This window comes from Pteropus medius, unplaced genomic scaffold (genome assembly GCF_902729225.1).
Source record: "Pteropus medius unplaced genomic scaffold, Ma_sr-lr_union100, whole genome shotgun sequence".
In the NCBI taxonomy this organism is placed as follows: domain Eukaryota; kingdom Metazoa; phylum Chordata; class Mammalia; order Chiroptera; family Pteropodidae; genus Pteropus; species Pteropus medius.
Genome location: NW_024349225.1, coordinates 2,504,810 through 2,527,980, shown reverse-complemented (window position 1 = coordinate 2,527,980; position 23,171 = coordinate 2,504,810). Strand labels below are relative to the sequence as shown.

Sequence of the window (23,171 nt, the reverse complement as noted above, 5' to 3'; positions counted from 1 at the left end):
TGGGATAAAATTTTAATTATTTCATATTTTCTTTATATTGATGAGAAAAAGAAAGGGGATATTAACCTAAGGCAAAAGAGGTTAAGTCTGAAACACTGAAATGAAGTAGAACTTTCTTCGTAATTCTGTTTCAAGTTCTATCACAGACAGCTTTGCTGTTGGAACTGAGGGCCTTATGACTTTGATTACATTTAGTTTTAAATCCTAGCTCTAGAAATCATCTCCCTATCTCCTTCTCTCTCTGTCTCTCTCTCCCTTTCCACACACACACACCCCCCTCAGAGACCCAGTTTTCCCCCCAGATAATCAGCAACCCCCAAGGTAGTAGAAGACAGTAGCCTGGACCTGACTAATGGTCACACAGAGGGGATGTCCCCCAGGCAGGCAAGATAACATTTTTTTCCCCCAAGCTGTTTTTTTTTTAATTAGCTCTACACAGCTAACAGTGTAACAGTGTATCTTAGGTAAAGATAACATCTTGACTTAAGTTGTTTCAGTTCCTGAGCCTTAAGGTGGAATAACCCCCTGGGTATTTTCCCATAGGACCAGACAGAGGGACTCCAGAAAAGATCTCTGAACCTTCCTCAAGACCTGAAGAAATGGTTCATTACCCCTACCTCGTCTCCGACCAATCAGCTCCCAGCACAGCCCCGAACCCCTAACCCACACTGTCTTGTGATCTGCCCTACATATTCTGTAATCCACGTGCGTTAGGGGAGTTTGGGCTTTTGAGCATTAACTTCCTGTTCTCCTGGATGGAAACATTCATCAAAAAAAGAGCCATTACTTCACCACAGTTCTTGGTGCTTAGCGTTTGGCTCTGCTGGTACAGGGTGGATGACCTCTTTCTGTTCTATGGCACTGTCCCAGGTCTCACCAGTTCTGAGTTATCCTGAAAAATCAGCTGCTGCCAAAACTGCCAAACTGTAGCATTGGGCTCTGGATCTTTCCTCGGAAAGATCAGACATTTCTTAGCATTTTTAAAAGAACCTTCTGACAGTGTGCAATCTGCTTATCCCACAGGGACACTATCCAGGGGCTTCCTAGAATAGATGCACCATAAATTCTATTTCCAAACCTCACAGATTTAACTGCACAGAGCGAGGTTCTGAAGGATGGTTATGTTTAAGAAAAAGAAAAGGGGTTAGACCGTGATGCTGCCCTACCACGGGGCACAGAAACAAACTCTACATAGGTATGAGCCTAAGATGACGAACTCATTTTGGTTCTAACATAATATTTAAAAATATTCCAAACCCATGAAAGGACCAAAGCTTCATGTTCTTTTTATGTTTTAATATGTAACAACTGATGTGTAGAAAAGACTTATGTAGCTCTTATGAAAATTCCAAAACATGGTAATAAAAACATCTCTGAATCCATAGCAGCATAAGATAGAGACCCAGAACAGCTCAATCATTTATTTGTTAGACTTTTAGAAGTAATGCATTAGTTTGTTGAATAACCTAATGGGGCCAAACAAAAGTGATGATAAAAATTGCATTCACTGGAGGAGAAATCAGAGGTGCAGACAGTCCTGGTGCCCACGTGTGAACTGTAAGGTAGATTCAGGCCAGGCCAAAGCGGGCAGGGGGAGGAAGCTTCCACTCAGAATGGAAAGACAGGGCTCAGTCCATGAAGGATGCAGAGCCTGGCCTTTAGGAGGCACTCCGTAAATATTTGACATGCACACACAAATGTGAAATTCAAGGAAACAACCTGTCTAACACTCAGATTCTTTTTTCTTACATAAAATGGGACAAGCCCCTCTCTATACCAGCCATCCTTGGGAGGGTCTGGAAATGCTTTATGAGCTAGCTGCAAAGAACAATGTGATTTAAAGGAATGTCATTTTATATGGGATCTTCAGATTTTTTTTTTTTTTGATTGAGAGGATTTTGTGCGATTGCTTTTGGGAAGGAAAGGTGTTAGATGGTGGTTTTAACTCACCAGGGTTTGAATTTCACTTCAGGATATCCTGCTGCTGTTCTGCCTCTTTCATCTCAAACCGTTTCCAAACGGGCAGCTTGGTCACTGAGCCCCTATAAGCTATAACAGAAATTATGTTCCCCGCATATGAAAAACACACGTGTCACGGTGCCTGGCACATCTGAAGTCTTAAAGGAGAGAGCGGAGAGGAGCTATGGTACCCTTGCTATGGGGAAAATTCCGTTTTCTGCCATTTCTCTTTTCAAATATTTGTTTAATCTCATGGTAAAAGAGTATTGGGGTGTCTAAGTACTTTGGAGCTAGAAAAGATCTTTTCTTAAAAAGCTTTATCTGTGGAGGTTTATTATATCATTTCCATTAGGTTTTTAAAAATACTGAAAACTGACCGCAGACACCCCTGATTATTCTGGGGGACCTGAAATTGAGACCTGCCACTTTTAGCTCTGGGTCAACATGCCATCTGAATGATGACTCCACTGATCAACAATTCCCAGTATTTCCTTCACAGTATCTCCCGCCCCAACCCCGCCACCATAAAAATGCCCCTGAAATTACAATTACAATATTTTATCACACTGGTTAACATTTAGCCAGCAGAGCTCATCAAACAAGTACAAGCGTGACATATACCAGGCCAGTTCTGACAGCTTACTATGTGTTAGGGCGGTTCGGGAGCACTTGACTTTATCTCAGGACTAGCTCAGTAGGTGCGTATGAATGTGCACATTTTACAGGTAAAGAAACCCAGGGGTTCAAAGAGGTTAAATAATTTGCCTAAAGACAAACCATCAGGAAGAGATGAAGCCAGAATTCAAAACAAGTCAATCTGGCACCTGAAAAGCTTGAAATATTGAAATATTGAAAGTGATGACAATATTTACTACAACATACAGGTGGCTGAAGTTTGGATCCTTTAATGTAACTTTTTAGAGGAAATCTGTTGTTTGTATCACAAAAATGTGATACAAATTTGATCTTACTACCATTAAATATATATATATATATGTGTGTGTGTGTGTGTGTGTATATATATATATATATATATATATACACACACACACACACACACATATATATATATATAAAGGAGTAGATCATTTTTTGAGCAGGTGTCCAATTTTTCATTCAGAAAGCAAATTAATCGGAGGACACGTGAAGCCTTTTTTCCCCTTAGAGACTCTCCAATTCTCAGAGAATGTTCTGGGAATAAGCAATATCACAGATGCTCTGGGGACAACACCCCTTCTGATGGCAGCGTCAGGTGGCCAAGATTAGGGCTATTTCAGAGAATCTTAGGAAAACAGCATCAAGAGTTCATGGCTCTTAATACTGACTAAGATCCACTAAAGATTACTTTGACAGTTTGGTAAATCAGTGGCAAAGATCACTGCTACAGAATAAATCTGGGGGATGTTACGTCTTTGTAGCTGCTGAACTAGCACATCTTGATCAGACTGTTCTGCTCATGCAAACATTTTAATTTTTAAAACCACCTCTCTGGGTGAGCCAGACATAATATAAATTCCTTGAAACTGGGTGCCGACAGCTCTATTCCAAGGAGATTAAGTGGGCCTTCCTACTTTCCCTTCAATCCTCTGAAGAAACTAACAAAAAAGAGAGTATTCTTACTCATAAATGACCCATAAGCCAAGAGAATAAAAAAGATCATGAGGGGACATATGCCCACCCGGGGAATGAATATTCGGATGGAATACAGAGTTACTGCAGATTTTTCCCTTTCTGAGACAAATAATGTCAAGTGTTAACATATGTAAGTTATCAAGTTTGAAATATAATGTAAAGAAATCTACCACGAAATGTTGGCACATGGTCAAAAAAAAAAGTGTGTGTGTGTACATAAAATGCATCTAAGAGGTCTGATAAGGACAGCTCCCAATTGCAAGACATTTATATTTTTAGAAGCTGCTTTCTAGCAGCTGAGGCAAAATACACATCTTTCCAAGTGTCATCCACCAAAACTGAGAAAATGTGATACAAATTTAAAACTCCCAGAAACAAACCTTTGTCTGAATTGTCCTGACAGTAAAAATCCCATCCCACTGTGACCTAAGAAACTTCTTATTAATTTTCAACTTACAGAACATACTTATTCCTGAAAAATTATATATTCTCCTTCAAAATAAGTTAAACCCTGATATAATTAATATGACAGGGAAAATCTCCGGTGGCTCATTTACCTTAAGCAATGTCATCTATGTTAAACTTCTGGCACAAGAAGGATAAGGAGCAGTTTTCTTTGGGGGTGGGGGAAGGAGGAAGTAGTGGATTTTGCCCTGAATGCTTCAACATTAGAGAATGCTGCTCCTACTCCCTTGAGGCACCATGGAGACATATGTATGTTCCTCGAGGGCCGCTGGACTGATTTATCCTCGGTCATAGATAAACAGCTGATAGATGAAATGGCACTAAGTCTATGAGAGTTACTCACTCTAAACTACTCTAACAGAAATCATAGAGTGGAGTATGAAGATATTTCTAATTTCATAGGTATCACAGTATCATTATCTCTCGTGTGTTATTTTAGTTGATTTCAAATGACTCATTGGGGAAAGAGAGGAAGTGAACTGTGGGTGTTGACAGAAGTTCATCTAAGCCAACACAGAAAGGTGGGGGAGGTGAAGTAGAACCACCTCGGTGCATGTGGCAGCCCTGGTGAGGGGTGTAAGGCTGTGAAAGTTAGTGACACTAATGAATGTCATTCAGAAAATGGGGGGTGGGGGGTGGGGGTTGGAGCAAATGTCACATATTGCAGGGCGACCTGCAAAGTTGCATCTGACTACATTAATGTTCCAGGGTCAGGGGTCTGTGGGGGTAGATAACAGATTCACAGTGAAAGAGAAGCATCTCTCAGCTCTGCTTCTCCCCCTCTGAATCCAGAGGGATTTGATTTTTAATTCATTGGAGGAGTGGACCGATACTACCATCTGAGAACCTACTATGTGCCTGGCACTGAAGTCTTCCCTCACACGATGGACTCCAGGAATCACCCAGGGTCCCTGATGAAGAGAGAGAAGCACCTTCTGTGACTGGTGACCTTGCTTTGCTCCTGCCACTCCAGACACCCACACTGCTTCAGACTCTGAGCCACAGCAAGGCTCAGAAGATCAAGGGGACCAGTCACAGCAGCCTTTTTAACTTTGGGAAAACCCAATGCTCACTTCACTCAAACGTCGCAAAGTGGTGCCATGACCCTTTAGCTCTTGGCTCACCAATTCAAAGAGCCACATCACATACAGCCCTTAAGCTGCCCACGGCATGATTCTGTGTCTAGTTCCTTTCCAGGTCCCCCCAAGCGGAAGACAGCTCTGGTAGGGAATCTGGGCAAGATTACTATAGCATTTAGCTTTTGCCCCCCCTTTTCTTTTTACTATGTCTTATCGTAGAATAAGGTGAACAGGTCTTGGAGATATACTTTCGTGTATGCTGGACTTGAGACCTGTACTCTAAAGGTACCCGCAGGACATCAGGTTTGCTTACTCTGGCCCAAGAATCTCCACTTCATAGATGAAGACACTGAGGGGCCAAGGAAGTACAGCAGGGTCCATTTCTCAGAGAGTAGTGGAAGGCCGGGTAGAGTTAACACAGTGCCATGCTTCCTGCTTCACTAATTTTACTGAGCGCCTAATCAGGTGGGAAATGGGCAGGACGGAGGAGATCACATTTCATTCCCTTAACTATAGGTGTCACTATACATAGGATCACTTCCTCTCTGGGCATCAGTTTTCTCACCTGTAAAATGGAGAGAGTGTTGTACTGGTAATTTCTAATGAGCCTTTCAGGTCGGAAACTATCGTGAGGCTTGAGAATATAATTGTGTTGGTGTATGTGAATAAATATGCATATATACTAACGTAGATATATCCATGTGATAAGCTACAATTAAATGGCATTTTCAACCACATATTTTGCCTAATCCCTCCAGCGACCATGTCTCCCCAGTACCAAACCAGGGCTAGATACGTGCCATCCACGTGGCCCCTCAGAATCCTGGGGATGTGGTCAGTGCCCCTCCGGCTTCTCCTCAAACATCAAGTGTAGAGAGTGAGCAGGAAGAGGGGCCATGTACTTTACATGAACTATTATGTCTCATTAAGTTCCTTGGAGAAAACAGCAAGTCTTCGGCTGGGCTGGGGCGGGGGGGACAGAACACACCATAGGAAGCATTGGTTAAAGGTGACAGACTGCGTGGCTGCCTGAACCTGGGAATCTGCAAACCACGTACCTAGTGGGCAGCGCCTGGCCAGGCGTGGATCAAGCCTAGCTCCGAGCCCACGTTCGAGGGCAGGCCCCTGCCCTCCCGGGCTAGCACATCCCGCGAGAGCAACTCTGAAAACGTGCCGTTCAAGGCGTGCGGCGGGAACTTGGCTCCGGTTTCCTCCCGCACGTGGTGGCTCAGCCGGGCAAGGGGTTAAAACGCCCCGCCCGCCCCGGTGGCCGGAGGCCGAGCGGCCGGCGCTAGGACCCCGCGCGCCGCGCGCGCTTCCTCCCCGCCGCGGTCCGAGCCGCCGGCCGCCGGCCGCTGCCCGCCGCCGGCCGCCTACCTGGCGAAGCAGTGCTCGCAGTGGTTGCCCCGCTCGTTGACCGTGAGCACGTAGGCGTAGGCCGGACAGGAGAAGAGCAAGTCCCCCACCTGGAAGGGCCGCAGGGCCCGCAGTCCCCGGCCCTTGCCCGGGCTGCAGAAGCGCTCCAGGCCGCCGTCTCCCTCGGCCCTCATGGTGGCGGCGGGGCGAGCGGGCTGGCACGGAAGGGCGCCCGGCGCCGGCTGCGCCCCGAGCCGCGGCTCCCCGCGAGCTGCTATTGGCGACGCGTCACCCAGAGCCGCGGGGGGCGGGGAGGGGAGCCGCCCGACCGACGCGGCGGCGGCGGCGGCGGCGGTGGCGGCGGCCACCGCTCCCCGGAAGGGACGACGGCCCCGCGCGGCCCTCGCGCGCCCCCGGGGGGCGGGGGGCAGACGGGCCGCGCCGCCCCGCCCCGGCGCGGGCCCCTCGGCGGCCGCCCGCACGCGCTCGGGGCCGCTTCCGGTGTGGCCGCGACAAAGAGCGGCCGCCCTGGCGGCTCCTGCGACGAGGGCGCGAGACGTCTGCGCCTCCGCGGCGTCCCCTGTCCCGTGGGGGCGAGTACCCGAGGCCGCCCCCGGACAGGCGGCTTGGCCCGTAGCGTGACCCGTCCACGGTAACTCGAAGGGGGCAAAGTTGTTTCCCAACATGATGTTCTTACGTCCTTGTCAAAGACTCCAGAAGGGGTCGTCCGGGAACACGGAAGAGAAATTACATAGAAAAGTTGGAAGTGCTGAGGGCGAAAAGGTGTTTTTCCCATGCGGAAGGTTTTTAAACCTTCCAGAGAACCTCTCCCGTGTTCAGTGTGAGCAGCCTTCCCTCTGCCCCTCTGGTGGGAGTTAATTTCTCGGACGAAGAGGAAATGCACCGGTCCGCGGAGCTCACAGAGACCGCAGACTGCGGAGAAAGCGAGATAACCTTGCCCTCAAGGCACTTAGACTCCTGCCGGGCGCAATGCGGTGTCGCGGCCAGAGCCCTACGCTAGGATTTGCAGTGGTTTAAATCAGTCTGACTACTCATTGACTGTCATCTTAGAAAAGTCAGGTAGGTTGTGAATCACCTAGAATTTGAAACACCTAAAGCTCATACAGCAGTGCTTGCACATAAGTCCTATACATGTGTGTGCTATTGGTGTTATTCATGTCAAAAAAGACAATGCGTGTGCACATGGGGTTACGTAAGGGCTGACATTGATGCATATAGTAAAAACCAAAATCAAGATGACAGAATTTAGCAGAAAACCTAATAATTCATGTTGGTTCTCCAACCATGTTATCTGTGTAAGTTCAGGACTGGTTCAGCAAAAGGAAAGATGAATAGAATTTGGAGTATGCCGTAAGAGCAATAGAATTTTTGACACTTCAATGAAATTCCTAAAATGAACAAGCCTCTAGCCATCCTGTAAAGAAATACGTCAGGGATAGTATTTCATTTATGCATTTGAGAGGCATTCACTGAGAGCACCCACACTGTGCCAGTCACCAGGATGGAAAGATGGACAAAATGCAGGCCTGAGTCTGCATTTGACACATTCACAATTCAGTAATAATTGCAATTAGTTATCGAGTGTTATGGGCCAGGCATTGTGCTAAGTGCATTAAAAACAGTATCTCATTTAATCTGTAATTACAACAGTACAATGAGCTAGGTATTATGTTTCCCATTTCCAAAATTCGGCAACTAAGACTCAGAATGATTTTCAAGACCATACAATAAGTTGCAGAATTTGGTGTCAACCTCAGGTCAGTTACAATTTGAGGCCCATGTTCTCACCCCAAATGTTCCTCTCCAAACAGCTCACTCAATCTTATGGTGGCTTGTACAAAGTGTCCTGTGGGAATACAGGCAGTGAGTGACAAACAGCTTGGGGAATGGGGGTTTGGTCAAAGCAGATGCCACATTCAAGTGCTGTTTGAGCTCAGCCTAAAGGATGGATGGGATTTTGCAGGTGCAGGAGAGAACAGTTTTCCAGGCAGAGGACGGTGTGCGAAGACAGACTTGAAAGAGGGCATGTAGTTGGCCCCCATGAGCGCTTCTGATGACAGTGGATTCTCAAGGAGAGGGCAGGAGGTGAGGCACCAACAGTTGAAGGGCATCTTCTCAAGAGGTGAGTTTTGTCCCAGATGTGATGTGGGAGTCACTGAAAGTGTTTAAGTGGAGGGGCGCCGCGATCAGTCCAGTGTTTTAGACTGAGTTCCACTGACAGCTTTGCAGATAAACTGGAAGGAAAGAGGACTGAACACAGAACCACCAGTTAAGGGAGCATTTATAATATCTTAAATGAACGATGAAGAAAGCCAGAATGAGGCAGTGGCATTAGGGAAAGAGGTAAAGGTATGTCAAGGATCATTTCAATTTCTTGCTTGGCATGTGGTCTCTCCACATGGGGAGACATACCGCAGGCAGATAACAGATAGTGCTGGCTTTCTAACTATAGTCTGATCAATCTTGTATGCTCAAGAAAAGAACCATAAGTATCCTAGGGTTTTGGGACTAGAGGCATTTTCTTATTAATGAGGAAAGTGAGGCCTTTTGAAGTTAAATAACTTGCCTCATAATCCAGTGGCTGGCTGAGCCAGTGTGAGATTCCACCACATATTCAGTCAACATTTAAAGATATTCATTACATGCTACTGTGTTGCAGCGACAGTGTTGAGTGCTGGTGACAAAAACTGATTTATTCCTTGCTCTCACAGAGCTTTGTACACCCTGGTAGAGGAAGCAGATGTTAGTCATATATATTATTACACAAATATAAACTGTCAATGGTCTCGAGTGGCTAGGGCATCTAACCTAGTCTGAGAAAGCTTTTCAGTGAGAGTAGTGCCTGAACTAAATCCAAAGGATGAAAAGAATTGAATCAAGAGGAAAGGAGGAGGGACAAGCATTCTAAGCAGAGGAACGGCATGTGCAAAGTTCCATTGGTAGGAAGAAGTATGACCGTATGAAAGACAGGGTGACTGGGGCAGAGCTCGAGGGACAGTGTTGTTTGAGATGATTGTAGGAGGTAAGCAGGTCTTGTTTGATAGCACAGGAATCTACTCTGACCAAAAAACTCTGACAGGTGCCAGACTACTGTTAGATGAGCTTTATGCCAGTCACACTGCCTAAATCGATGCTGACAGTTGTGTTTTATTACAGATGGATATTATATGTGAATGAAAGAATTTTCTTGAACCTTAGAAGTTTCTGAATACATACCTACCTAGGCAATTAAGGGATAAATTTTCCATAGTTTTTAACTTTCTGATTTCGGAGGCTCTAACCTGTGCTGACAAAGACGAGAAGATTGACATAGAAGTAAATAATCAATTATAAAACAATTTACAGTTTCAGGGATTAATGGTGCAAAGTAATCTACCTGTTTTCTTTTTCATTGTAAGTACATAATTTTTTCCTCTTTCACTGACAAATGAAAACAACAGCTGAGAAAAACAATAGCGTAATTACTGACTTGTCTTTCCAGGTAAGTGGCGGCTGGAACAGACTTATTCTTGTGGGTGAAGGTGACTGTAAATTAAGAACAATAGAAGGAAACATCCTCATTTCAGGGAAAATCTTGTGCTGAGCTCAAGTGGCTTGAGATGGGGAAATGGTCGATTCAGCAACAGACATGAATTTAGGAGCTTAAATTACGAAGAAAACTGTGTTTAAAATGAATGGTCAACGGATGGCAACAACCCAACCCAGGCAAACCATTGACAGCACTCTTAGCGCAGTTTGTGCTTGTCGGTCTGCCAGTCCAGTCTCACATTCCGTGAAACTTGCCTTCTAGCTCTTCTCCACTTCTTTCTGCCCCATGACTTTGAAGGAATGAAGTTCGAAAGGCATTTTTTTGGTGGTTTCCCCTCCCTGAAGCTCTGAAGAAGCGATACGAGGATAAAGCCCCCTTTGCTTAATATCTCTCTAACCTAGAAGTAGATCTAATTCCTTCCAACCACAGATGAGCACAAGAAAGAAAGCGCTCTGACCTAGGGAAATCGAGCCTTAACAAAGATGGAATACCGATGAACATGGGCAGTGGATCTGTTCCCTGTACCGCTTGCTGCACTTCTGCGTGTATTCCAGTTATGGATTATATATTATGTGCTTATACCATGGTAGCCCCTTGTCATATGAAGGTGAAAAGACCAACATACATGCAAACAGTTATGTAGTAGCTGCATAGTGGCATCCAGAGACATCAAGTCCTAATTTGACATCTGTAAACGTGACCTCATGTGGTTTAATAAGGTCTTGAGATATGTTGAATTGAGGATCTTGAGATGGCGTGGTCATCCTGCTTTGTCAGAGTGGGCCATCAATGCAGTCACAAGTGTCCTTACAAGAGAGAGGCAGAGGAGGTTTCATGCAGACGAGGAGGCAGCAATTTGTCACAGGGCTGGAGATTAGAGTGGTGTGGCCACAAACCCAGGAATGCAGATGCCACCAGAACAGATTTCCCTGAAGAGCCTCTGGAAGGAGTTCGGCCCCGCCAACACCCCGACTTTAGCCCGATGATACCGATATCAGACTTCTAGCCTCCAGACCATGAGGGAAGAAATTTCTATTTTAAGCCATCCATTCTGGGATCATTTGTCACAGCAGCCATAGGAAGCTAATACCAATCATGTTACAATAAAAGTTTTAGTAGGGAGATGAACAAAGTGTAGGAAGGTTTCACAGAGGACCCAAAGGGCTAGAAGGAAGATTAAAGATTGATCAAAGGAGGAGGACCCCCAAATGGGCTTAAGGACCTGAAGGTGTAAATTCCTTGGAGTGGGAGAGAACTTGACAATCCAGATAATTATTTTTCTTTTATTTAACACACGCTTCCATAACTCTTACTATACATCAAGCACACTTTTAAAATATATTCACTTAATGCTCTTTACAACATTTTATAGATGAAGACACTGAATCAGTGTAGTTAAATGACATGTCCAGGTGAACAGTGGGGTGAGAACTCAAAGCAGGCCACGTGCCCATGAGTCCCTACTCCAGACCCCAGCACCGTGCTGTGTTACTGTTTGGCCAGAGCTCCAGCCCTAGGTAGAGGATCTCAGGAGAGGCTGGACAAGCAGGAGTGGCCCCATGAATTAGAGTCCTGTAAGGCCGTGTGCATGGGAGTTAGGTGTACTGTATGGGCACTTTGGAGTCAGACGTGATCCAACTGTTGCTTTAGAAAGGTTATTTTCATGGCTGAATGTAGGATAAATTACAGGAGGTGAGGCAGAGAGAGAAACAAGGAGTCTAATGCAATAATGGAGAGTCCAGAGGAGAGAGATCGCTGGCATGAGCAAGGGCAGTGCCAGTGGCAACGGAAACGAGGAATACAGATTTGAGAACTTTTAATTAACAAGACTCGGGGATTAGAGTGTGTGAAGGAAAATAAGAAAGGGGAATATGAGCCATGAAAAAATATGCCTGATGACAGCTGACATCGTCTCCATCTAATCCCTTAAGTTCATTCCCTCCCGTCTTTCGCGAATGTTCTACAAACAAGATCTTGTTATTTCTTCCTTCCCTGTATTTCTAGTTTAATCTCCCTTCATTTCCATTCTTATGTCACTCGGCTCTTACAGCTTCACTGCTGGATAGCTGCAATAGCCGTAGTATTTTGAGATAGCCAAGGATCATACATCGAGCTCTGCATTTCCCTTTCTACCCCTCACTGTGACCTCTCATTCCGTCAGTGGCATTGACTTGAGAAGAAATGGAGCCGAGGGTCTCAGGGGACTCAGGACTCTAGTCATAGCAAATTCGTGGTGATATAGGAGCAATAGCTCCCTCTGCCCAGTAGTGATTCTCCAGGACTCAGGCAAGAAGAATTGGAAGGAAAGCCAGAGGGAAGTGGGGGTCCTCTGAGAAGGACATGCACCTTAGTTTCCCTCTAGGCTGAACCCTGGAGCGGTGGGGCACCATAACAAAAACTGTATAGGTTTGAGAGAATTCTGAGCAGAGATAACCTCTGTCCTAGTCTCATGTAGACCCGGACTCCCCTGCATGCTAGAGATGGGTGTGCGGGAGAAATGACTAAGACCTCTCGGGGGTCTCCCATGGGAAGCAGTTCCCATGCCCCTAAGAGGGGCCCGAGATCAGACAAGTGAGGCATTCAAGAGAGCCACTGTGGATGAGAACGAAGGACAGCGCAGCAGAGAGCAGTGCAGACTGATGACCAAGGACCAGATGTGCGGCCCCTGGCCCCACACGCAATGCCTTAGCATCATGGTGCTACTCAAACGCAAGAGGCAACCCAGGGAACTGACTGACATGACATTTCTACCACCCAGGGAAAATGAAGGCTCATAATGAAAATTGTTGGTTTTTTAAACCCATGCATTTACAGACAAGCTTCATCTGTCTGGTCTCTCTGCATTCTGTGTGCCCTAATTACTGCTGTCAGACACACTGTCTTAAAAGATCTGCTTTAATAATGAGACTTCTGTTGAAGATCTTTCAGTTGTCCTTTATTGTATACTTCATCAAGGACAAGCTCTTCTTTCTTAAAAACCTACCTCTGTCTTCAGTTCTCTCTCTTCTCAAAGCTTCTCTAAACATCTACCCATAACAATTTCCACTTCCTAAGGTAAGTTTTATCTATTTGTACTTTATTGAAATATAATCAACAATTTATGTATATCCCTATGTGAGTTAAATATCTTTAAACTATTTGGTAGTCTTCTCTGGATATTCAATACTTGTTTTATGTTAGATTTGCAAACATTTTCTGAGTGACTGAAGCGCTTACAGGGCTGATCAAGTTTCTATGTTCTACTGGTAATGTTTTTCACCTAGCTTCTAGATTTCTTAACACCATATCCCAGGAATCAATAAACAATTTAGGTAGTGAATTTATGAAGAGTTTAAAGATCAGAATCTTTATTCTGATGTATTTAAAAACCATTATAAAAGGAGTAGGAGTTTTTTTGCTGTTGTTTAGAGAGGGTTATGCTGTTGTTATTTTCCTGATGATGGAATCATAGGTGTTGGCTTGCAAGGCTTACGAATCCAGGTGGCCAAAGGCACCCATATATTCTGTTGTCTTGCTAGCAAGCAAGTGAAGGTGTGGACTTGGACAGAAGTAAACCTCTGCTTTCAAGCTGAAGTGCAGCAAGAGCATCCCTAACGCACAAATTACAGTCAAAGCCAGCCTCTCAGCCGCACTGCAGCATTTTCACTAGAGGCAGAGTCACCACAGAAGAAGAAACTATTTATATCCATGGGAGGAATACGAAAGCCAGAGAAAAGTACATAAATAACTATGTGCGGATCAGATTGATCAATTCTTAAACTACCAGCCATATTCTCTTGCATTTAGAGGGAACAAGGAAAAAAGAAAGAAAGGAAGCTTAAGCTAGGCTTGTCCTCATAATTCAGGAAGTGTAACAATTCTAACTAGACACTAAAAATTGAATAAAAATGCAGCAAAGATCGCAAAAAAGGCCCCATTACCGACATATTTGGTTTCCATCTAGACTTGTAAGCTTTTTTCTTTATCTCTGGAAAGTCTCATTAGCTTTTCCTTCATTTTAAATGAAAAGGTACTAAATGTAATGAAGTTTAGAAGTTGTGCATTTTTTTTTGTTGAGCGCTGTTAACAACTTTCTTATTTGTGGGGAAGCAGTGTCATCAAGTGCTTGGAAGGAGGGGGATGAGCATAGAATTGGGTTTTGTTACCAAAGGCTAACTTGACCTGAGCAACTCACCTGGAGCTAGATTTTTGGTGCCTTATGCTCCTTCTAAAATCCCCACTAATTTTAAGTGAAAGCAGAAGAGATCCATAAAAAGAGATAAAGCATGATATTTAGAGCTGGAAAGCCTTCGTCTACCTGTTTTATAGGTTTAATCTTTACATAAAATTTGAATATATCACTATAATTTATTTCTCTTATAAAAGGGAAGAAAAATACAAGAGGAAAAACGTCGATAGCTGTGAATCGAAGAAGAATCCATGCAAAGCTGAAAGTGGTCAGCTGTCATCATCTCAACTGTAAGCTACTGAAACACTTTTTTAAAAAAATCCTTTGTTTAATTTTTTTTTCCTACGAAGGGTTAAAGATTAGTAACATTAAAAGTTTGTTATTTGGGAAATCGGTAAAATGTAAAGTAAACAATATATTTTCTTAAACTGGAAAACTAGAATTTGTTGCTTTGCTTCATAACAAATGAATTTATACAACGTTATCTTGAAATATAGTTAATTTAAGACCCAGACACTTATTTTGAACTCTTGTGGGAAGTACACATGGGTCATAGCTGTAGAGGAATCAAAGTTAAATTAGACCCACATCTATCCTCTAGGAATTTAGACTTTAGAAGAGGAAACATGATATATACTTAGAAAGCTATAAAAATCTACAAAAATATAAGCCTCGTAAAGGCAAGGAGATTAGTCTCTTCTGCTCCAGACAATGCCTGACACAAGGTAGGTACTCAATAAATATTTGTTGGATGAACGGATAACATAAGAGATTGCTGAGCCAGATGGTTGAGAATTGTAAAAAAAAAAAAAAAAAAAAAAAAAAAAAAAAAAAAAAAAAAGAAAGAAAAAAGCAATTGGTAATAGGAGGTACAGGTAACTTCCAGCATCTGTGAAATTATATTTGTAACTTATAGATAATTAAGCTGACAGGCCATGAACAGATTCTCCCTTGCATTGCTATTTTTCACATCCGTCAGCTGTTCTGCCATCCTCTTCAAATAAGATCATGAACACACTAGGTAATGAACACATTACTCGACACACTGGGATTCCACGGAATGAGGAAGTTAAACTAGATCAATGTTTATGGGGACAAATATGCAAGATCATTTTAGAAGGCAGAATGATTAAATGTGTAATGATTAAATGTGTCCACTAGCTCATCAAGCCTCTGATGTCATGGGTGCTATTGCCGAGGAGGGAGGCCTAATGGAAAAATACTGAATAAATGATAGTAGGGGTTTTATGCAAATGTGATACAACTCGGGAGACAGCACATTAGTGACTGAGGTTTGGAAAACAAGGAAAGGAAGATCATTAAGGTCATTTTAGTTTTATTATTTTGCGACTTAAAATTTCAACCAGAATAAAAGCCTTTGCCTGACTTAAAAACTTAAATCTAGTTTGCTTTCTTAAATCCTCTGAATGGTTTCTCAACAGCTTTCTCAATAGTTGACTAAATATAAATAGTATCTGTTTGTTTGTCTCGGGGTGTTTTCTTACAGTGACCTCTTTATTAGATAATGTGACTCTTAAAATTGGTGCTAGTGCCTGCTACGGTTTCACCAGTCTGCAGCAAAGTCAGACAAGCACGGACAATATAATACTTATATTTAGAAAGCTAAACTGACTCAAAGAGAATTTTTTAAAAATCTGAGAGTAGGATCTTTTCAAGGTTAGAATATCTTTTTTTTTTTTTTTAATGATGGAGGGCGTTGATAGTATTTGTCATGTTTTTGGCAAAATAAAAATTATTAATCCTCTGTAGATCCCACCATCTTTTAAATAAATTATACCATTTTCTGAAATTTAGTGACATGAATGTTAAGAATGGTATTACAGAGACTACCTGGAATTACTCCTCAATGCAGATTGTTGAGTCTTCAGATAACCTTGTGCTAAATGTTCAAAATCACGCCTTGATTTCCTTTAGTTCTTGGTCATGAATACCAGCACTTGTCTACACTTCAATACACCAGACTACTGTAGATCAAGAAATATAAGTCCACGTACAATTGAAACTGATTTCTTTAAAAGCATTTTAAAAATTCATTTCTGTTTTTACCACAATTTCACTACTTTTGGAAAAGAGATTAGGCATCTTTGATGATAGTGTTATTAACATTATACCATGTTAAGCAAGTTTTACTCATGTAGTTTTATTGAATTCTATTTTTTCTTTGACCATAAATGATTTATTTATATACCTAGAGTGCTAAGGAAACAAACTATGAAAAAAAATTGATAAGTCCACTGATTTTTATTGTTCTATAAGCAATGTATATTAATTTGATGAAGTTTAGAAAATACATATAAACCCAGTGATTATCAGTGTAAAGTTTTTGTTGTAGATCCTTCTATATCTTTCTTTATAAACATATTTTACAACAAAAATGAGATTATATTGTACATGCTGTTTTATAACTTGCTTTTTCAACTTAAAAAAAATATGTTGTAAATCTCTTTCCATGGCATTAAATATTTTTCTACATCATTTTAATAACTTCATATTGTGAAATTGTGACATACTATAATCTATTTAACTAGTTCCTTGTTGTTAGATACTATTGATATCCATTTTTTCTATTATATTGAAATGGACATCTTTGTCAAGTTAAATCTTTATTTTCTTTCTTGAATAATTCATTAAGATAAATAATTAAAATATAAAGTATAAAGTAAGAATCATATGTAATAGCACCAACCAAAGATAATTACTTTAAACTTTTCAGTGAATGTCCTTGTAGTTTTTCATATATATATGTTTTTTAGTGACCTATCTACATATCTATTCTGAGAGATAGCATACAGAATTTCATACTGTTCTATAATCTACTTTTCCTACATATAATTGACATCTTTTAGTGTCAATAAATATTGACCTATATCATAATTTGTAATGGCTCCATGGTCTTCTGTTGTACCATAATTCATTTAATTAGCCCCCAGTTCGTGGACTATTTGGAGTTTTTAATCAGTCTAGACAATGCTGCAATAAATAATCTTTTAAATAGCTGTTTCAATATCTAATGAATACATTGCTTTTTTTTTTGAGAAATGTTACATTCAGTGCTATTTCCTGGAAATTCACAATGCAGATTCATGTTTTAAGCAAATATTCAGTGAACACCTACCAGCTGTACTGGGATTAATGTATTAAAGGCTCTGGAAATTCTTACAGTAAAGAAATCTTTAAACTTTTTTAAATTTAAGGTTTCCCAACCTTTTAGATTTTTTTGGTCATGGAACTTCGCTGCCATCCGCGCCGCCCCTCCCCCCACATCTTTTTGAAATAGAGCATCTGCTAGTATTTCACCCATTTTACTTGGAACAGAATTTAGAAAATGCTAATCTAGTATCAGTCTTGTTGAAAACTACTAATTAACTGCCTGTACTTACCTGTTACTTTTATAGGAACTCTGAAAAAAAAAATCTTAGGAATTATTTAGAAGAAAGATATGTTTTAGGCATTTCAGAACAATGCGTCTTTGATCTGAACTGCCAGATTAACTTCCAGAGTAAGTAGTGTTTTGGAATGAATATTTTGGTGGGACACTAGAGTTTCATTTCACTTTATTTTTTTTAAATAGTATTCATGTCATTAGAACCAAAGGTATATTTGAACACAAAGGAGAATGTGAAATACAAAGTAGTTTTGGCTCATCCGTGGATTTGTCGAGGGAGAGGAGTAAATTTGCATGGGAAAATAGACTAGACCAAGGAAGAGAGATGCAAAGAGAGAGAGAGGAGATTATTAAAAGGAATTAAGGATGGAGGTCATGAAGATTATATAGTAACATGTGAAATAATTAAAATATTTGGTAGAAAAAGAAGAATACTAAATCCTATTCATACTATGTAAAAACCAATAAGAAAAAATTGGGTGGGGGAGATCCAATAAAATAATTGTGTTTGGGTGCTTTTTCCTTTCATCTGTAATTGTGGTTTTCATTTTTATTTTTAAAATATATAACAAAATTGAAAAGAAAAGGAATACTAAAAGATCAGACAAAATTAGGAGAAGAAAGCCTTATGGAGGAGGAGGAAGAGAGTGGTTGAGTCAAACAAAGGCAACACGCAGATTAAAGTGAGCAAGGGTAGAAGAGAGAACATTCCATTTGTCCTGGAGGAGATCATTAATGGCACAAGTGCTGTGAAGTGGACAAAAGCTAGTCTGTAGTGGGGTCAGATGAGAGAACCAGAGAAGAATAATTTTTTTTTAGGACCTAGGAGCACAATAATCCACTTAGAGGTTCCCCTCAGCTACTATTACTTTAGTTCGGGTTTTATCATGTCGGGATTTTGCCTATATCAGTTTTTTTCCAGGAGCTGATAAATGAAACCTTAAAAAAAGAAATCCTGTGAGTAAGTTTCTTTGCCCTTATATTTGAACTGAATAATAAAGAAATGGTAAATTCTCTTTCTGAGCTATTCTAGAAATGCTACCATATAGAAATCTTAATAATATACCCCGTGCATGCTATTTAAAAACAGGAGAACTTGGTCGCTCAAGGTCATTTCAGATGTCTTTTTTCCTAAGTGATTTGTGTATATTTTATCCATAAAAGACAAATTATTATGAAAGGATGTGAAATATAGGTTTAAGAAACTCAAAGAACAAAGTGCATTTTTGCTCTTTGAATTTCTTAAAATTAAGTTCTTAAGACTCCCGCTGCTTACCTTCAAGCAAGCAACCTTGAAACTACTCCATGAAACCCAGTTAAGGGATGAACCAAAGAGTTTTCACTTATATAAATATATATTTTTTTAAAAATAGCACATGGGAGAGAGAACATTTAAGTCTTCCAGTATCCATACTTATTAACAAAATTGAATGCCTGTGGTGGGTCTCAAAGGAGCACATAGCCGCAGCCTCTTTATGTCACAACTCAGCCAGAAGCATTTATTCCTTTGTAATTAAGGCCAAGGGTACAACCGGTGATGCGAATGGAAGCAATTATGTGGATTATTCCGCTCCCTCAACATTTCTCAAGAGTTTGTTTGTGGCTTTCTGTTTGAAGTTTCTGTAAAGTTCTGTTGGGTCTCCTTGGTGCTGTTGGTCCAATCTCAGAAAAGAACAATAGCTAGTGCTTAGCATTTCCGATATGACAGTTTTAGGTGCTTTAAATATATAACCTTTGCCTGCTCTTTCAAAAGTCTGTGGGGGTTAAATGTGAAGTCCTGGGTCCCCAGGAGCAGGTACTGAGATGAGGTTCAAATACAAGGGGTTTATCCCTGAGGTGGTCCCAGGAGAGACCAGTATGGAGTGGGAGGAGCAGGCCAGGGACAGGGAGTCGAGCTAAGCAAGGGTACACCTCAGGCCAAATCCTTCAGGAGGTCTCCACAGGGCAGCTCTGGGGTGTAGGCTAGGAGAGGGAACTTGCTTCCATCCTGCTGCACAATCATGGAGGTGGCAAGGTGGGAGGGGGCGGGGAGGGGAAGCTACGAAAGAAGAGTACCAAGTGCTTACTGAAGGGGGTGAGACAGAGACTCCTACATTGTCTGCTACAGGTAAGTACAATTATCTGCATGTGACGGTTGAGGCCACTGACTCTTGCCCAATATTTCAGAGCTCCTAAGTGGAAGAGCTGGAATTTGAAACCCTGAAGTTGATTCCAAAAGCCATGTATTTAACTGCTATGCTGTATTGGAAAGGTCGTAACTTTACGGTGTGCTATGGTATTACCAGTTTTCTAGTTTTTACCGTTGTTTTCCTGTGTGTTTTGGGTGAGGGACATGCTCCTTGTTTACAGATGCCTGTGAAGGGTGATGCTCTGTGGGGGCATTAAATCCTAGTACTTGCTGTGCCATGATTGTTGACTAGGAGAGAAGGAGGGAAAGGCTTGAATGCTTGCAAAAGACTCTGAGATCCTAGATAATAAAAACTAACTCTTCCATGGTGCTTCTAAAATAGGGACAGTTCTAAGAATTTTACATATAGTAACTCCTTAAATTTTTCTAACAACCCTATGAAGTATGGACTCACATTATCTCCTTTTTATAAAAGAGGAAACTGAAGCACAGAGAGATGAAATAAGCTGCTTACAATCACACAGTTGGAGCTCGGTTCGAGTCCAGGTTATCTGCTTTCAGATTCCGTGCTCCTACCCATTACCATGTACTGCCCATAGGAAATTTAGATAAGGTTCTCGTGACATTAATAATTATTTATTTGTAGTTTAATCTATTTCCAAACGCTCTGCATTTTTTTTTAAACAGTCTTCTCTTTCAACACAAGTTCTGTTAGTTAGAAAACAATTACCGAAGGCCTTAAAGTTGATATGAAATAGAAAATCCATATACATGTTTGGAAACTTTAAAGAAGAGGTGGCAGCCAGCAGATGAGCACTCCCTTCTGCATGCAGGAGACGGTGTTCTGCGCTGCGCTGGCACTAGCAGCAGCTATACCGCAGAGTCACTCTCAACACTCAGCTGCTTGCTGAGTATTAAACTGCTGGAACCAGGCCTGGTGAGCTTCATGTTACCATGGTTTGGAGGAGGCATGCACGTTAGTTAGGGTGATATGTTTAGTCTTCAGAAAAATTTAAGATCAGCTTTCTTACCAAATAATAATATATGTCGGTATTACTTGTGGTTTTTTGCTTCACGTCCCCAAGTAAGCAATCACACATCTAATTATTCTGTTGAGTAAAGCCGACCACCTCCCCGTTTGTGGTTTGTGGGCAGGAGTAACTTGGGAGGCTGAGGCGGGCTCGGCTCACTTATTTGCAAAGAAGCTGGAACCGCTAGAGCCTCTGCTGCCCTCTAGAGGCGTGTCAGATCAAGACAGCTCATCTCTGAACCTTCCCTGTGGATTGCATGGAGAGGCCGCCTGTACTCCCACTTTTGAATCTCCAATTAATGGGAATGAGGTGAAAACACTCTGAACTTCCAAAACCAATAATGAGACTTAATTAAAATCCAAGGTGGGCCTTTGATAGTTACTCTGCACTCAGGGAAGATGTAAAGCTCCCATCCTGTGTTTCTCTCCCTCCCCTTCACCCCAATCTCAGACTCTAGATAGAAATTAGTCAAGGTTATTTTAAAACTATAAATAGAGCTAATACAAAGCATTTACTGCATGCCAGGGACGATTCTAAGTGCTTCCTGTATACTAACCTATTTAATCTACATGACGGTCCTGTGAGATAGGTGGTGTGATCATCTCCATCTTGCAAATTGAGGAGCTGAGGCGAAAAACTATTAAATATTTCTCACAGTATATGAGTGGTAGAGCGGGATTTGAATGCAGATGTGTCTGGCTCTTTCATAGCTGTTAAAGCATGCCTCAAAAGTCTAATTTTAAGGTAGAGGTTTTGCTAAAAAATTTTAACCTGAATCTAATAATGACATGATTGGCCTGGACACTTTCAATGACGTGACAGATAAAAAAAGGAGGAAGAGGAGACTAAGACAGAGAAGGAGAAGGAGGATAAGAAGGAAGAGAAACTATTCTAGAGGTATGGCAACTAAATATAACGCGTGGTCTATAATTATATCCTAAACATAAACATTATTGGGATAGCGAGGAAATTTGAATATGGACTATATTGAATAATATATTAATGTTGACATTCTGGAGAATAATCCTATTGCACTGATATAGGAGTGTGTTCTTGTTCTTAAGTGGTACTTGACGAAGATTTAGGGGTGAAATGTCATGGTACCCACAAATTACTATCACATAGTTCAGGGAAAAATAAAAACATGAGAAGGAAAGAAAGAAAAGAAATGTGGCAAAATGTTGAAACTCAGCAACACGAGGTATAGGGTCTATGATGTTCATTATACTACTTTTTTAAAACTCTTGTAGTTTGGAATTTTTAGAGTAAAAATTAGAGGAGGAAATAAACTTTATTTCAAAATAAGAGCCAGCCAGGGCTATAGCCAATGTATCTGCCTAGACTGCCTGACTAAGGACAAATGAGAGAATTGGGATCCATAGGCAAGCTTCGAAATCTGTAGATATGTGTTATGTGTGGGTGTATGAGATGTTTAAAATTTATTTATTAATGTTTTTCCATTAGTACTAGTATTACATATATCAGTGTGTATTTTCAAAAAAAAATTCACATTTCCATCCAGTGGGGCGGGAAGCAAATATAAAGCCCTTTATGAAATTAAAACAGGTCTAATTTCAGGCTTAGAGTTATTTCATTTTGGTCATCAACAAATAAGGCATATGTAATAGTCAACCTTTTCTGTTCGTTTATTCAGGAAATATGTGTTGACTGATCACTACATTCCAGACACAGATCAAGGTGTTTGAGATACACAAGTGAACGAACCAAGATCTCTGAATGCGTGGTGCTCATCTTCAGACAGGAGAGAGACCATAGCGTGATAACTAAGTAAAGTGCAGAGAATGTTAGCAAGTGATCATTGCCAAGGAAGAGTAAAAAAATGGAGGAGCATGGTCAGAAATTGGGACAGGTGTTTGTGGAGAAGAGGATTTGTGATTTTAAATAGGATCTCCATAGTTTTCATTCAAATATGACCTCATAACATCTGGAAGGAATGTGGAAGAGAACAATGAAGAAGGATCCCAGGGTGATAGCTTGCCCAGTGTGGTTGGAGCTGAGTGATCAAGGGGAAAAAAGTAGAAGAATATGAAGTCAGAGAAGACATAGAAGACCAGTTCACAGGGTTTGTTATGAAGGTGTTGGTTTTCATGCTGAGTAAAAATAGGAAGCCATTGGATGATTTTGAGTAGAAGAGTGACATGATCTGACTTAATATTTAAAAGGATCAATCTTTTAGGGAGACAGAGCTGGGAGCAGGGTACCCAGTTAAGAGGCTATTTAAATAACATAAACAAGAGATGATAATGAGTCAGCAGAGGCTGGTAGAATTGGTGGCAGAGAGATATGATCAGATTCTGGATACGTTTTGATAGCAGAGCCAACAAGAAGGATTTACCGATCAATTAGGTATGTTTCAAAGAAACAGATGAGTCAAGG

General features: G+C 41.5%; 1 protein-coding gene and 2 long non-coding RNA genes across 9 annotated transcripts in view; 1 reads left to right on the top strand and 2 right to left on the bottom strand.

Annotated features, from left to right (window-relative positions):
• Positions 1 to 6,805, bottom strand: part of SMYD2 (SET and MYND domain containing 2) — a 46,459-nt gene extending 39,654 nt beyond the window's left edge. The window contains exon 1 of the mRNA XM_039881216.1: positions 6,513 to 6,805. Coding sequence (XP_039737150.1) covers positions 6,513 to 6,685 — 173 coding nt within the window. The 5' untranslated portion in view covers positions 6,686 to 6,805. The remainder of the gene's footprint in view (positions 1 to 6,512) is intronic.
• LOC120617541 (uncharacterized) lies at positions 1,872 to 6,488 on the bottom strand. Its single transcript, XR_005656947.1, has 2 exons — positions 6,194 to 6,488; positions 1,872 to 2,049 (listed from the first exon to the last, which is right to left on the bottom strand). It is a non-coding gene; the product is annotated as an uncharacterized LOC120617541 (long non-coding RNA).
• Positions 6,806 to 6,963: 158 nt separating the features above from the next.
• Positions 6,964 to 23,171, top strand: part of LOC120617540 (uncharacterized) — a 125,636-nt gene continuing 109,428 nt past the window's right edge. For 2 of the 7 annotated variants that reach the window (XR_005656941.1, XR_005656940.1), the window contains exons 1-3: positions 6,967 to 7,571; positions 8,476 to 8,634; positions 14,407 to 14,499. This is a non-coding gene — a long non-coding RNA (uncharacterized LOC120617540). Of the gene's footprint in view, positions 7,572 to 8,475; positions 8,635 to 14,406; positions 14,500 to 23,171 lie in introns of all 7 variants that reach the window. The other 5 variants (XR_005656943.1, XR_005656944.1, XR_005656946.1 and 2 more) reach the window with 4 other exon arrangements.